At 52.6% G+C, this 11,719-nt stretch overlaps 1 protein-coding gene across 13 annotated transcripts in view; it reads right to left on the bottom strand.

Moving 5' to 3' along the window:
- The window catches only part of ARMC9 (armadillo repeat containing 9), a 203,459-nt gene that overhangs the window by 24,614 nt on the left and 167,126 nt on the right, over nt 1–11,719 (bottom strand). For 6 of the 13 annotated variants that reach the window (XR_010122243.1, XM_063645291.1, XM_055290954.1 and 3 more), the window contains 2 exons: nt 11,280–11,409; nt 1,378–1,550 (listed from right to left, as the gene is read on the bottom strand). Coding sequence is in view for 11 of the 13 variants with exons in the window: in XM_063645291.1 (XP_063501361.1) it covers nt 1,378–1,550; nt 11,280–11,409 (303 nt within the window). In the remaining 2 variants the exon portion in view is untranslated. Of the gene's footprint in view, nt 1–29; nt 757–1,377; nt 1,551–3,245; nt 3,302–8,639; nt 8,863–11,279; nt 11,410–11,719 lie in introns of those variants that run through there. The other 7 variants (XR_010122244.1, XM_063645290.1, XM_063645294.1 and 4 more) reach the window with 6 other exon arrangements.

Here is an 11,719-nt window from a genome sequence, read left to right as displayed (position 1 = left end):
AGCCAGAGCAAGATGCCAGCGCTGTGCGGTCTCCGCACAGAAGCCCCTCTGTCCCACTCAGTCCCTCTTTCAGCCGGCTCAGAAGCGAGGGAACCTTCCCTGTCCCAGGTCACCTGTTCTGTGGCCTGGGCTCGACTGGCGGGCTGGCTCTTTCCTCACAGGAAGCAGGCTGCTTGGTGCAGGTCACTCAGCCAGCTTTGCTGGCAACAGCTCATGTGTTTGTTGAGCCCACAGGACACACAACACCCATGGCTGGCTGAGCCGTCCACACCGCAGCCATGCTATGCTGCTAGATGTGGGGCCAGGGCAGCCACCAGCTGCTGGTGTCACTGTTGCTATGAACTGGGGATCCCTGCCCCAGTGGCGACTTCCTCCTGGCCGAGCCTCCCGTGGATTGGCTGCACTTCCTCTGCGCCTGACCTGGGCTGCGACTGGCTGGGCTGGGGTTTTGGGTGTGTTTCCCAGTGGGAAGTGGGAGGGGTCCCAACCTGGCTCCCCAGCCATGGCCATTACCCCCACTTCCAACCCAGCGTGTCCCTAGCTGACCAGAGCACCCAGGGCCCAGCCAGGAAGGTAGTTGGGTGGGGCGGGCTGGGGGCCGCCACAGAAATGCGCATATCCTAAGCGGGACTCCTTTCGTCCTGCCTGACCTTCTTTTGTTCTGTCCTTTTGTTTTCCCTGAGTTTTGGTGAAGCCCTCTAGAAAGGTTCAGCTCGGCTGGGGCATGGAGGTGGAGGGGCTGTCAACTGGCAGAGGCTGGAAGGGGACAGAGAAACACAGAGAAGTGGTCCTTACAGTGAGCCTCAGGTGAGAGGGTGAGAGGGAGGCCCCAGGGAGAGAGTGGGGGCCCTTGGGCCCATCCCATCTTCAGGCCCTTCTGGTGGCCCGTCCATCCAGCCTGCGAGCAGACACCCGCTTCTGTTTGACCTGGGGGTGGCCTGACTGAGGCTGGGCCAGGCAGGGACACAGCGGCTGAACCAGGGGCTGGACCACCTCCCACCAGGGCAGGTCCGAGTTCCAGGGCCAACCCCGGGCAGCAGGGCCAGCTCAGGGCCAACTCTGTGAGCTCCACAGAGGGAAGTGGGGCGGGGCTTCTCTTTCAGTGACCTGCCTGGAGGTCTCACTGCTCAGCTTGAGTTTGAGTCACTGAGGCCAAAGGGAATTTAATAGGAAGGAAGATTCATGCAGAACCAGTCCCTGGAGGAAAGAAGCCACCTGCTGGGGCCTGGTTGTGTGGGGAAGGGAAGCAGGCCTTCTCCCCTCTGGCCTGGCCTGGCACACACAGGAGCACGGGGCCAAATATAGCAGCAAAATGCCCTTCCCTCCAGGTTGGCGGGTGGCGAGGCTCCCACGCCAGTGGGGCCCAGGCTGACTTACTTGGCAGGCGCCTTGTGGAGGACGCTGTGGAGCCGGGGCGGCTGGCCTGCTGGGGGCCACACGGAGAGAACAGAGGGGCCAGAACTGATGCCTTTGCCTTGAGTGGGTTCCAGTCCAGCATCTCTGGAGTGCAGGGGGCCTGGGGCTTGTAGGTGAAGGCTGATGCACATTCCCTAGAACAAAACGTGCAACCTGGAGTCCCAGCTACTACAGCCTTAGAAACCACAGGAGGGGCCGGGTGTGGTGGCTCCCACCTGTAATCCCAGCACTCTGGGAGGCCAAGGCGGACAAATCACCTGAGGTCAGGAGTTCGAGACCAGCCTGGCCAACATGGTGAAACCCCGTCATTACTAAAAATACAAAAATTAGCTGGGCAGGGTGGCGGCGCCTGTAATTCCAGCTCCTCAGGAGGCTGAGGCAGGAGAACTGCTTGAACCTGGCAGGAGGTTGCAGTGAGCCAAGACTGCACCGTTGCACTCCAGCCTGGGTGACAAGAGCAAAATTCTGCCTCAAAAAAAAAAAAAAAAAAAGAAAAGAAAAAAAGAAACTGGTCAAGCACGGTGGCTCACACCTGTAATCGAACATTTTGGGAGGCCGAGGCAGGCAGATCACCTGAGGTCAGGGGTTCGAGACCAGCCTGACCAATATGGTGAGATCCTCGTCTCTACTAAAAATACAAAAATTACCCGGGCATGGTGGCGGACGCCTGTAGTCCCAGCTAGTCAGGAGGCTGAGACAGGAGAATTGCTTGAACCTGGGAGGCGGAGGCTGCAGTGGGCCAAGATCATGCCACTGCACTCCAGCCTGGGCAACAGAGTGAAACTCCGTCTCAAAAAAATAAATAAAAATAAAAATAAGAAACCACAGGAGGAAGGAGACGATGGGCATAAGGTGGGGAAATGCAGGCACCAATGGGCAAGAATCCCTGTGCCATGGAGCCTTGGGTCCAGCCCCACCGCTCTCCAGATGGTGACTGCACGGGAGTTCCCGGACACCTTCAGAGCCTCAGCTTCCCTGCCCGTAAAATGTCTAAGGAACAGCTGTGAGAATTCAGTGAGGTCATATCCTGGGCCCAGTTGTTAGCACCCCTTAGATGGAAGTATAGTTCTGGGGAGTAGGACTTGGGAGGAGATTGTGGGATTCTTTTGGTTTGATTTGTTTCTATATGCCTTTTTTTTTACATTGATAATATATCACTTTAATAATTAGAAAAATAGGCCGGGCACAGTGGCTCACGCCTGTAATCCCAGCAATTTGGGAGGCCGAGGCGGGCAGATCACAAGGTCAGGAGCTCGAGACCAGCCTGGCCAGCATGGTGAAACCCCATCTCTACTAAAAATACAAAAAATTAGCCGGGCATGCTGGTGCACACTTGTAGTCCCAGCTACTCGGGAGGCTGAGGCAGGAGAATCACTTGAACCCGGGAGGTGGAGGTTACAGTGAGCTGAGATTGCGCCACTGCACTACAGTCTGGGTGATAGAGTGAGACTCTGCCTCAAAAAAAAAAAAAGTGTATATATATACATATATATACATATATACACATATATACACATATACACATATATATACGTATATACATATATATACATATATACATATATATACATATATACACATATATATACACACACATATATAATAATTAGAAAAATAATACTTACATCTGAAAAGTCTCCAAATTCAAATTAGGAAAACAATGGTATACAAACTGCTCATACTTTAGGTAAGAAGTCTTCAAACTAGGTTCAAAAGGAGAGCAAGGATTTAGCCCTACTATTATCCTTTTTTTTTTTAATTGCAACATGGCCAGGTAATGGTGGCTCATGCGTGTAATCCCGGCACTTTAGGAGGCTGAGACAGGTGGATCACTTGAGCTCAGGTTGTTGGAGACTAGACTGGGCAACATGGCGAAATCCCATCTCTACAAAAAAAGTACAAAAATTAGCTGGGCATGGTGGCACGTGCCTGTAGTCCCAGCTACTTGGGAGGCTGAGGCAGGAAGATCACTTGTGCCTGGGAGGTCAAGGCTGCAGTGAGCTTTGTTCATGCCAGGGCCCTCCAGCCTGGGCAACAAAGTGTGACCCTGTCTCAAAAAATAAAATTTTTCTATCACTCATAACACTATTCCCCCAAATATTTTCCACATTCTACCTTTTGCCTATGTGACATTGTTGCTTACTTGTAGGTACAGTTACAGGCTCCTGTTACCACTCTGCTTTTATGAGTCTCACCCCACCCTCTCCACACGTCCATGCAGCCTGTCGTTAGCATTTACAAGAGTTAGGTATTATTTCTTCTGATTGATATACTCGGATTTATTTAATAAATGGATGTTCTGCTTTTCTTTCATTCACTGATCGAGCTCATGCGTGCTGAGAATTCTGCTAGGGGCTAGGGATCAGAGATCAGGATGCATTTCCTGATGGGATGAGTTCACAGATGCGCGGGGCTATCTGACCAGGGAACTGGGTTGTAAAATCATTACATGAAAGCTTTGCTGATGCTTTTTTTACACATACAAAGGAGCTTTGTACATGGTCTAGTGAGGTGGTTTCTTTCTTTTTTAAACTGATACATAATTGTACATATTTATGGGATACAGTGTGATATTCTGATGCAGGTACAACATGTGTAACCATCAAATGAGGTGTTTTAAAATTATTTGGTTCAAATTTTTATGTTTTACTATTCATGTTTTGATATTTTGTGTCATTATTATAATAGTTAACTTATCTTAATTTATCTTTTTTTTTTTTTTTGAAATGGAGTTTTGCTCTTGTTGCCCAGGCTGTAGTGCAACGGTGCGATCTCAGCTCGCTGCAACCTCTGCCTCCTGGGTTCAAGTTCTCCTGCCTCAGCCTCGCGAGTAGCTATGATTACAGGCGCCCGCCACCACGCCCGGCTAATTTTTGTGTTTTTAGAAAAGACGATATTTCACAATGTTGGCCAGGCTGGTCTCAAACTCCTGACCTCAGGTGATCCACCCACCTCTGCTTCCCAAAGTGCTGGGATTATAGGTACGAACCACCGCACCTGGCCAGTTAACTTATTTTAAATTGTAGCAAAATATCCATAATATTTACCATCTTTATCATTTTTAAGTGTAGCCCTGCCATATTTTAAGAAGGAACAACAGAAAACCTAGTAAAAACGACTCACATGAACAGCGGTACTATTCCCGGCACTGGTAAGGGCAGGGGTTAGTGCTGGGTTAGCCCTAGGACCATCGCATGGTCTTGGGGACAGGGCGGCCAGCACCAGCTAGCCTGGGAGGCAGCCCTCAAAGGTAGCCAGGGTCCCCCAGGGTTGGAGGAACTGGCTGTGCAATTCTAGGAGGGATAGCTGGCTTCCATATGGCGCCTTAAAGCCGATGGGCAGCAAGGTCAAGTTGAAGGGTCAGGGTCAGCTGAGGCGAGTCAACAAGGAGCCCAAGGAGAGAAAGCCTGGGCAGCAGGGCCCAGGAATCCGTACCTCCCACCCCAAGGATAACCGGAAGAGGACACCATCTTTTTGGAGGGCAATTTGCCACTGGGTATCAAAGTCCTTATGTGATGGTTATTAAAAATAATTTTTTAAAATTTGTTTTGTTGGCCGGGCGCAGTGGCTCACGCCTGTAATCCCAGCACTTTGGGAGGCCGAGGCGGGTGGATCACAAGGTCAGGAGATCGAGACCATCCTGGCTAACATGGTGAAACACCATCTCTGCTAAAAATACAAAAAATTAGCCGGGCGTGGTGGCGGGCGCCTGTAGTCCCAGCTACTCGGGAGGCTGAGGCAGGAGAATGGCGTGAACCCGGGAGGTAGAGGTTGCAATGAGCCGAGATCACGCCACTGCACTCTAGCCTGGGCGACAGAGCGAGACTCCGTTTCAAAAAAAAAAAAAATTTGTTTTGTTTTGTTTTGAGACGGAGTCTCGCTCTGTCACCAGGCTGGAGTGCAGTGGCGTGATTTCGACTCACTGCAACCTCTGCCTCCTGGGTTCAAGTGATTCTCCTGCCTCAGCCTCCCGAGTAGCTGGGACTACAGGCACCCGCCACCACGCCCGGCTAATTTTTGTTATTTTTAGTAGAGATGGGTTTTCACCATGTTGGCCAGGATGGTCTCGATCTCCTGACCTCGTGATCCACCCGCCTCGGCCTCCCAAAGTGCTGGGATTACAGGCGTGAGCCACCGCGGCTGGCCGAATTTTTAAAATTTTATTTTTTTTTAGAGGTGGGGTTTTGCTAATGTTGCCCAGGCTGGCCTCACAGTCCTGGCCTCAACAGATCCTCCCACCTTGGCCTCCCACAGTGCCAGGATTATAGGCATGAGCCACCGTGCCTGGCCTATAATGGTTATTTTTATGTGTCAATTTGGCTGGGCCATGGTGCCCAGATATTCGGTCAAATATTATTCTAGATGTTTCTGTGAAGTTCTTTTTAGGACAAGATGAACATTTAAATCAGTGGACTATGAGTGAGGCAGATCACCCTCCATAACATGAGTGCCCCCATCCAGTCAGCTGAAGGCCATAATAGAAAAAGACTGATATTCCCTGAGCAAGAAGGTGTTCTGCCAACTGATGGCCTTTGGACTTGAACTGCAACTCTCCCCTGACTCTCCAGTCTGCTGGCCTACCCCATCAGATTTTGCACTTGCCAAGCCTCTCCAATCACATGAGCCAATTCCCTAAAATCAGCCTCTCTGTTTCCCTGGAGAGTCCTAACTAATACACCTTAAGCCTGTCCCCCTCTCCCTAGGACATGACTGTGAGGGGTGGGAAATGAGCCTCTCAGACTGGGGCTCCCTCTGGCTGGCCCCTCCCACTGGCACTGGAGAAAATAGCCCTCGTGGCCGGGTGCAGTGGCTCAGGCCTATAATCCCAGCACTTTGGGAGGCCGAGGTGGGTGGATCACCTGAGGGCAGGAGTTCGAGACCAGCCTGGCCAACATGGTGAAACCCTGTCTCTACTAAAAATACAAAAATTAGCTGGGTGTGGTGGTGCATGCCTGTAATCCCAGCTACTCGGGAGGCTGAGGCAGGAGAATAGCTTGAACCCATGAGGCAGAGGTTGCAGTGAGCCAAGATCACACCATTGCACTCCAGCCTGGAAAACAGGGCGAGATTTTGTCTCAAAAAAAAAAAAAAAAGAAAGAAAGTGGCCCTCGGCAGAGCATCAGGGAGCTGCCCCTTGGCCTGGCAGAGCCCACCTCGTGAGGCACCCTGACCACCTTGGGGGCTGCTGCAGGCGGTGCCTGTGTTGACCTAGGAGGCTGGGCCCCTGTCATTGGACGCTCCAGCTGCTCTAGGAAGGATGCAGTGGGAGGTGGGGTGGATGGCTGTTGGTGTCAGCTGAGCCCCCGGTGGCCTCAGGGCCCTCCATCCCCCCAGCATGGTGAGCTCAGCAGCCTGGAGGCAGCCAGGAGCCAGGGCCAGGAAATGGCGCTGGTCTGGCCTGAGATGAGGCCAGATTAGGGCAGAGCAGAGAAACCATGTAGAAAGGAAGTCCAGGACGGCAGTCACCTATGACATAGGGGAAGTCATGTGCCGCAGAAACGCATGGGACTGGGTCCTGGAAAAAATGTAAAGGGTGATATATGGGAAACTTGGGAGGTGCTCTGCAAGGTAGGTGATTGTTTATTAGAGCAGCCTGGCCCTTATATGATCTCAGCGTATCAATAGGAACATTGTGTTGAGAGGGAAGAACCATAAAATGCCTCGGGAGATGCTGAATCTTCCCTGTGTTTGGAATGCTGCTGAGTCATAATCCCGCTGCTAAGCATCACGCAGCGGAGGATCCTGTGTCCCTTCTGTTTGCATTAAGGCCAAACAAAAGCATTCAGGGCCCCTAGGCGACTCTGCCCAGAGGGTTCATAACCGGCTCTCAGTTATTGCTGCAGACATTTCATCTGGATTATGAGAAAACCCAGAAAGGGGCAGAGGTGGGGAAACTGGCCAGAACAGAATACACCAGATAAAGGCAGATAGGAACCAGACGCACACACAGCTCCCGTGCCATGGGCACACACCGGGCTACATGTCTCAAGCTCCTCGGCCTCCTGGGGCTTCATGTGTCGTTTCTTTTTCTTTTTTTTGAGACACAGTCTCGCTCTGTCACCCAGGCTGGAGTGCAGTGGCACAATCTTGGCTCACTGCAACCTCTGCCTCATGGGTTCAAGCTATTCTCCTGCCTCAGCCTCCCGAGTAGCTGGGATTACAGGCATGCACCACCACGCCTGGCTAATTTTTGTATTTTTAGTAGAGACAGGGTTTCACCATGTTGGTCAGGCTGGTCTCAAACTCCTGGACCTCAGGTGATCTGCCTGCCTCGGCCTCCCAAAGTGCTGGGATTACAGGCACGAGCATGTGTTGTTTCTTTAGCTGGATGCATGAATGTGTCATTGGGAGCTGCTGTCCATCCTCAGGGACAAACATGAGGGGAAAGGCATACATGTAGACATACGTACAATCTCTTCTCATTTTAAAAAAGTCACAGCACTTGCAAAAGAATCACTTGCCATCTGTGGCAGGACAAGATCTTTGACATTTGCTTCTGATCCTGTCCTGCGCCTGGGTGCGAGGAGCTCCTCAGACAGAGCCCCCCGCCCCACCTGTCCTCAGGCCACGTGGAGGTGAACTTCCAGGCACAAGCACCCCGCACCTGGCTGGGGCTGCTCTTCTGGAGTGGCAGGGCCATGCTGAGAAGGACTGACAGGTAACAGTCAAGGCAGCCCTGCCATCACCTTCCTGCACATTCCGGGGTGCAACTCAGCCTCTGTGGTCTGGACTGACATATTTCATGGGGAGCACTACGGCTCTTTGCAGGATAAATGCATTTGTTTCTTAATAAATACATCTTTAAAGCCTGGTCAACATTAGTTTTCTCCTGCTACTTAATCTAAGGAGTCTAAGAAGATGACAAAAGAAAAGGAAAAGGAAAATTTCACCATGGGGGTTGGGGGAAGGCACCATGATTGTAGGGTCTGGGCTTTTTTTTTTTTTTTTTGAGACAGAGTCTCACTCTGTCGTCCAGGCTGGAGTGCAGTGGTGCGATCTCGGCTCACTGCAACCTCTGCTTCCCAGTTCAAGCGATTCTCCTGCCTCAGCCTCCCAAGTAGCTGGGACTACAAGCATGTGCCACCACGCCCAGCTAATTTTTGTATTTTTAGTAGAGACGGGGTTTCTCCATATTGGCCAGGATGATCTTGATCTCTTGACCTCATTGTCCACCCACCTTGGCCTCTCAAAGTGCTGGGATTACAGGCGTGAGCCACTGTGCCAGGCAGGTCTAGACTTTTATTCCCCAGCCTCCGAGAAAGTAATTTTACAGCAAGACAGTTGCTGGAAGTCACTGGCACAGAGCTTGAGTAGCCATTATCCTTAAAACACCTGAAAGCCGGGCTAAGTAAACGGTGCCATCATTCAATCTACCACTGACCCAGACCTCTGCCCCAAGGGCTTCCTGCCCATCCACCAATTCTTCTTCTGGGTGTGATACCTCACCTGAAAGAGCAAGAGAACAGAGCTCAGGGAAGGTGAGGGGACAAACGTTCCCCACCAAAGCCACATAGAGAACCACTCTTTCTCCCTTTCTCCTACTTGTTCATCAACAAGTACTCCAACCGCCTAGGCCAGGCGCAGAAGCACAGCACAGACGCCCTGCGCTCCTGGCACTCTGTGCACACTCCTGCATGCCCTGCATTCCCCACACTCCTTGAGCACTCCCTGCAGCCCTGCACTTCCTGAATACCTTGCACACTGTGCACACTCCCTGCAGCCTTGCATTCCCCGTACACCCAGCAGGCCCTGCACACTCTCTGTGCCCTGCATACTGTGCTTGTCTCTGAGGCAGTGAGAGGCAGCCACATGACAACACAGTGGGGTCTTCGCCCCGTGGAGGGACTGTGGCTCCTGTGAGCCTGGCAGAAGGGCGTGACCTGCACTTTGGGGTCAGGCAGGAGGAAGGGATGCTTCGCTGAGACCTGAATTGGGGCTGAAGTCAGCCTGACAAGAGATGGCCACTTGTGATTTAGAATATTATGGCATTCTAGATGAGGTATACCATCTACATATGAGGTATATATATCTCTCACATCTAGAATGCCATAATATTCTAGATGACATTGCCAGTGAGGGAAGAAGGGGGAGATGGAACAACTTGTACTTCTCCCTCCTTCCATCCTCTTCTTCCTCACACTGAACCCCCAGACTTAAAATAAGAGCTGGCTTCAGTGACTGATACCAAGGGGAGGGCACCTCTGGGCTGGACCCTGAGGGGTCTTTGTGCCCAATAGAATCTTGAAGGGCCAGCTAGGCAACCCTGCTTGATGTAATGAGGTCCCTCAGGGTCAGCTGCCTACCTACTGTGAAAACAGTTATTTCTGGGGAGAGAGGGCTGTCCCCAGTGGAGAGCCTCAAAACTGAACTCAGCATTTGCAGGAAGTAAAAAGAAGTGGGCTATACCGGAAGCGTAGTTTTGGCCTGGCTGAACCGCAGGGGAGGATCCAGTCTGGACTGGGGGCATGAGATAGCTCTGGCCCACTCCTCAGAGGTCTCTCATTTTGAGTCCCTATTTCAGGGGGATGCTGAGAGCCTGAGAACCCCTGGTCTGGCTGACAAGCTCCTCTTCAGCCACAGAAAGAGGGGAGGAGGCCCAGGTAGGGGAGGTAGGTCCCTGGGTCCCCAGGCAGGTTGGCAGTGGAACTGGAGGAGTCCAGAGGCTTGGCCCCTCCCCCAATAATGCGGCCACCTTTGACCCCTGGGCTTCTTAAAGATAGCTGGGACTGCCCCCACCCTTCCCTAGCCCAGGTCCTGAAGTCCTTCCCATCCTTCCCACAGTTCCGATTTCGGCTTCTAGCCCATCCCCACCCAAGGAAGCTCAGCACACTCGTCTGCGCCCCCTTTCTCTTACATCCTCCTCCTGTCTGCCATTCTCCATTGATTTCTCTTCCTGCCTCTTTCTCGATTTTCTCCACCAGTGGGTGCAGGTTCTGCTCGGTCTTCCTGCCTGTCCTCTCCTGGGGCCCCAAGAACTAAGCTGAGCCTGCTCCAGCCCCGTATTTTACCGCAAGAGGTTGGCTTCCTTCATGGCCAGGAGAAAGTGGTGAGGGGCAGCTGGCGTGCCTGCTAGTCAGGGACAGGCAGGGTCTGAGACCCAGGCCAGGCCCCTCTCCCTGAGCAGTTTTCTCCAGATCCAAAAGAAAGAGCTGGCGAGATTGGAAAGGTCCTTTCTAGACCCTAAAGAACCCCTAATAACCCACAGGGCCAGTCTGTGCTCACGTGCTACAGTGGAAGACAGGACATCATTTTTTTTTTTTCTTCTGCTCAGGGGTCCAGTTTCTTCTTTTTTCGTTTTCTTTTTTTAGTTTTTTGCTTTTTTTTTTTGAAACAGGGTCTCACTATGTTGCCAGGCTAGTTTCAAACTCCTGGGCTCAAGCAATCCTCCTGCCTCAGCTTCCCAAAGTGCTGGGATTACAGGCGTGCGTCACCATGCCCCGGCCTGGAGGCCCAGTTTCTGTTTCAGGAAATGACCTCTGAGCCAAACCATTTGCTCACCTCCTTCTCCATCTTTCTGCCCTACAGCCCACTTCCTCCAAATGCAAAAAGCTGACAGGACACTATCCCTAAGTCACCCCATCACCCAGCCCCGGCAGTTTTGAAAACTAGTCCCGTGGGCATGCTTCTGAGTGCCGTGTCCTTCCCATCTGACCGTTGGCTCTCAGGCAGGACAGCCCTTCGAGGTGGCCAGGAGTGGCAGCTGCAGTCTGCCGGGAATCTTGACACTGCTCCTTAGCTTCCCCTGTCAGAGGCTGGGCCTCAGAGGAGCCTTCCAGGTCTCCTGGGTGCTCTGCATCCGGCATGGGGCGCCCACTCCCAGAGCTCTGAGAGTAAGGTTCGAGGCCTTGTGACATCCCCCTTACCTGGTGGTCTCTCCACTGCCTGGGTCCTGGGGCGCCTCCCTTGGCTGGCGGGGAGTCCCCGTGGGGGCCGGGTGAGGCTCTTCCTGGCATCCTCTTGGGAGCCACTCTCCTGGCTTGGTGATGATGGCTGCTGGGGAGGAGGAGAGAAAGTTCAGTCCACATCTGCTCTGGAACCCCTCTAAGGATGCCCTCTTTTGGGCTGGGCTGGAAAGCCAAGAAAAGCACGCACCCCAGGCCAGGCCCTGCGGGCTCCCTGGCGCCTGTGGCTTGGGATACTTGTTTACTCTTGCAGCCCGGGAACTTGCCAGGCAGCGGGGGATGGCAGGCACACTGCTGGCGGCGACAGGCACAGTCTAGGGAGGTTCAGATCACCCTGGCCGCTCAGCCTTCCTGGCACCCCTCAGCCTCTGGAAAGCCCTCAGAACAACGAATTGTCTCCC

The sequence above is a fragment of the Symphalangus syndactylus genome, chromosome 8 (genome assembly GCF_028878055.3).
Source record: "Symphalangus syndactylus isolate Jambi chromosome 8, NHGRI_mSymSyn1-v2.1_pri, whole genome shotgun sequence".
NCBI lineage: Eukaryota > Metazoa > Chordata > Mammalia > Primates > Hylobatidae > Symphalangus > Symphalangus syndactylus.
Note: the sequence above shows the minus strand (reverse complement) of the source record. Positions and strands in the feature narration are given on the sequence as shown.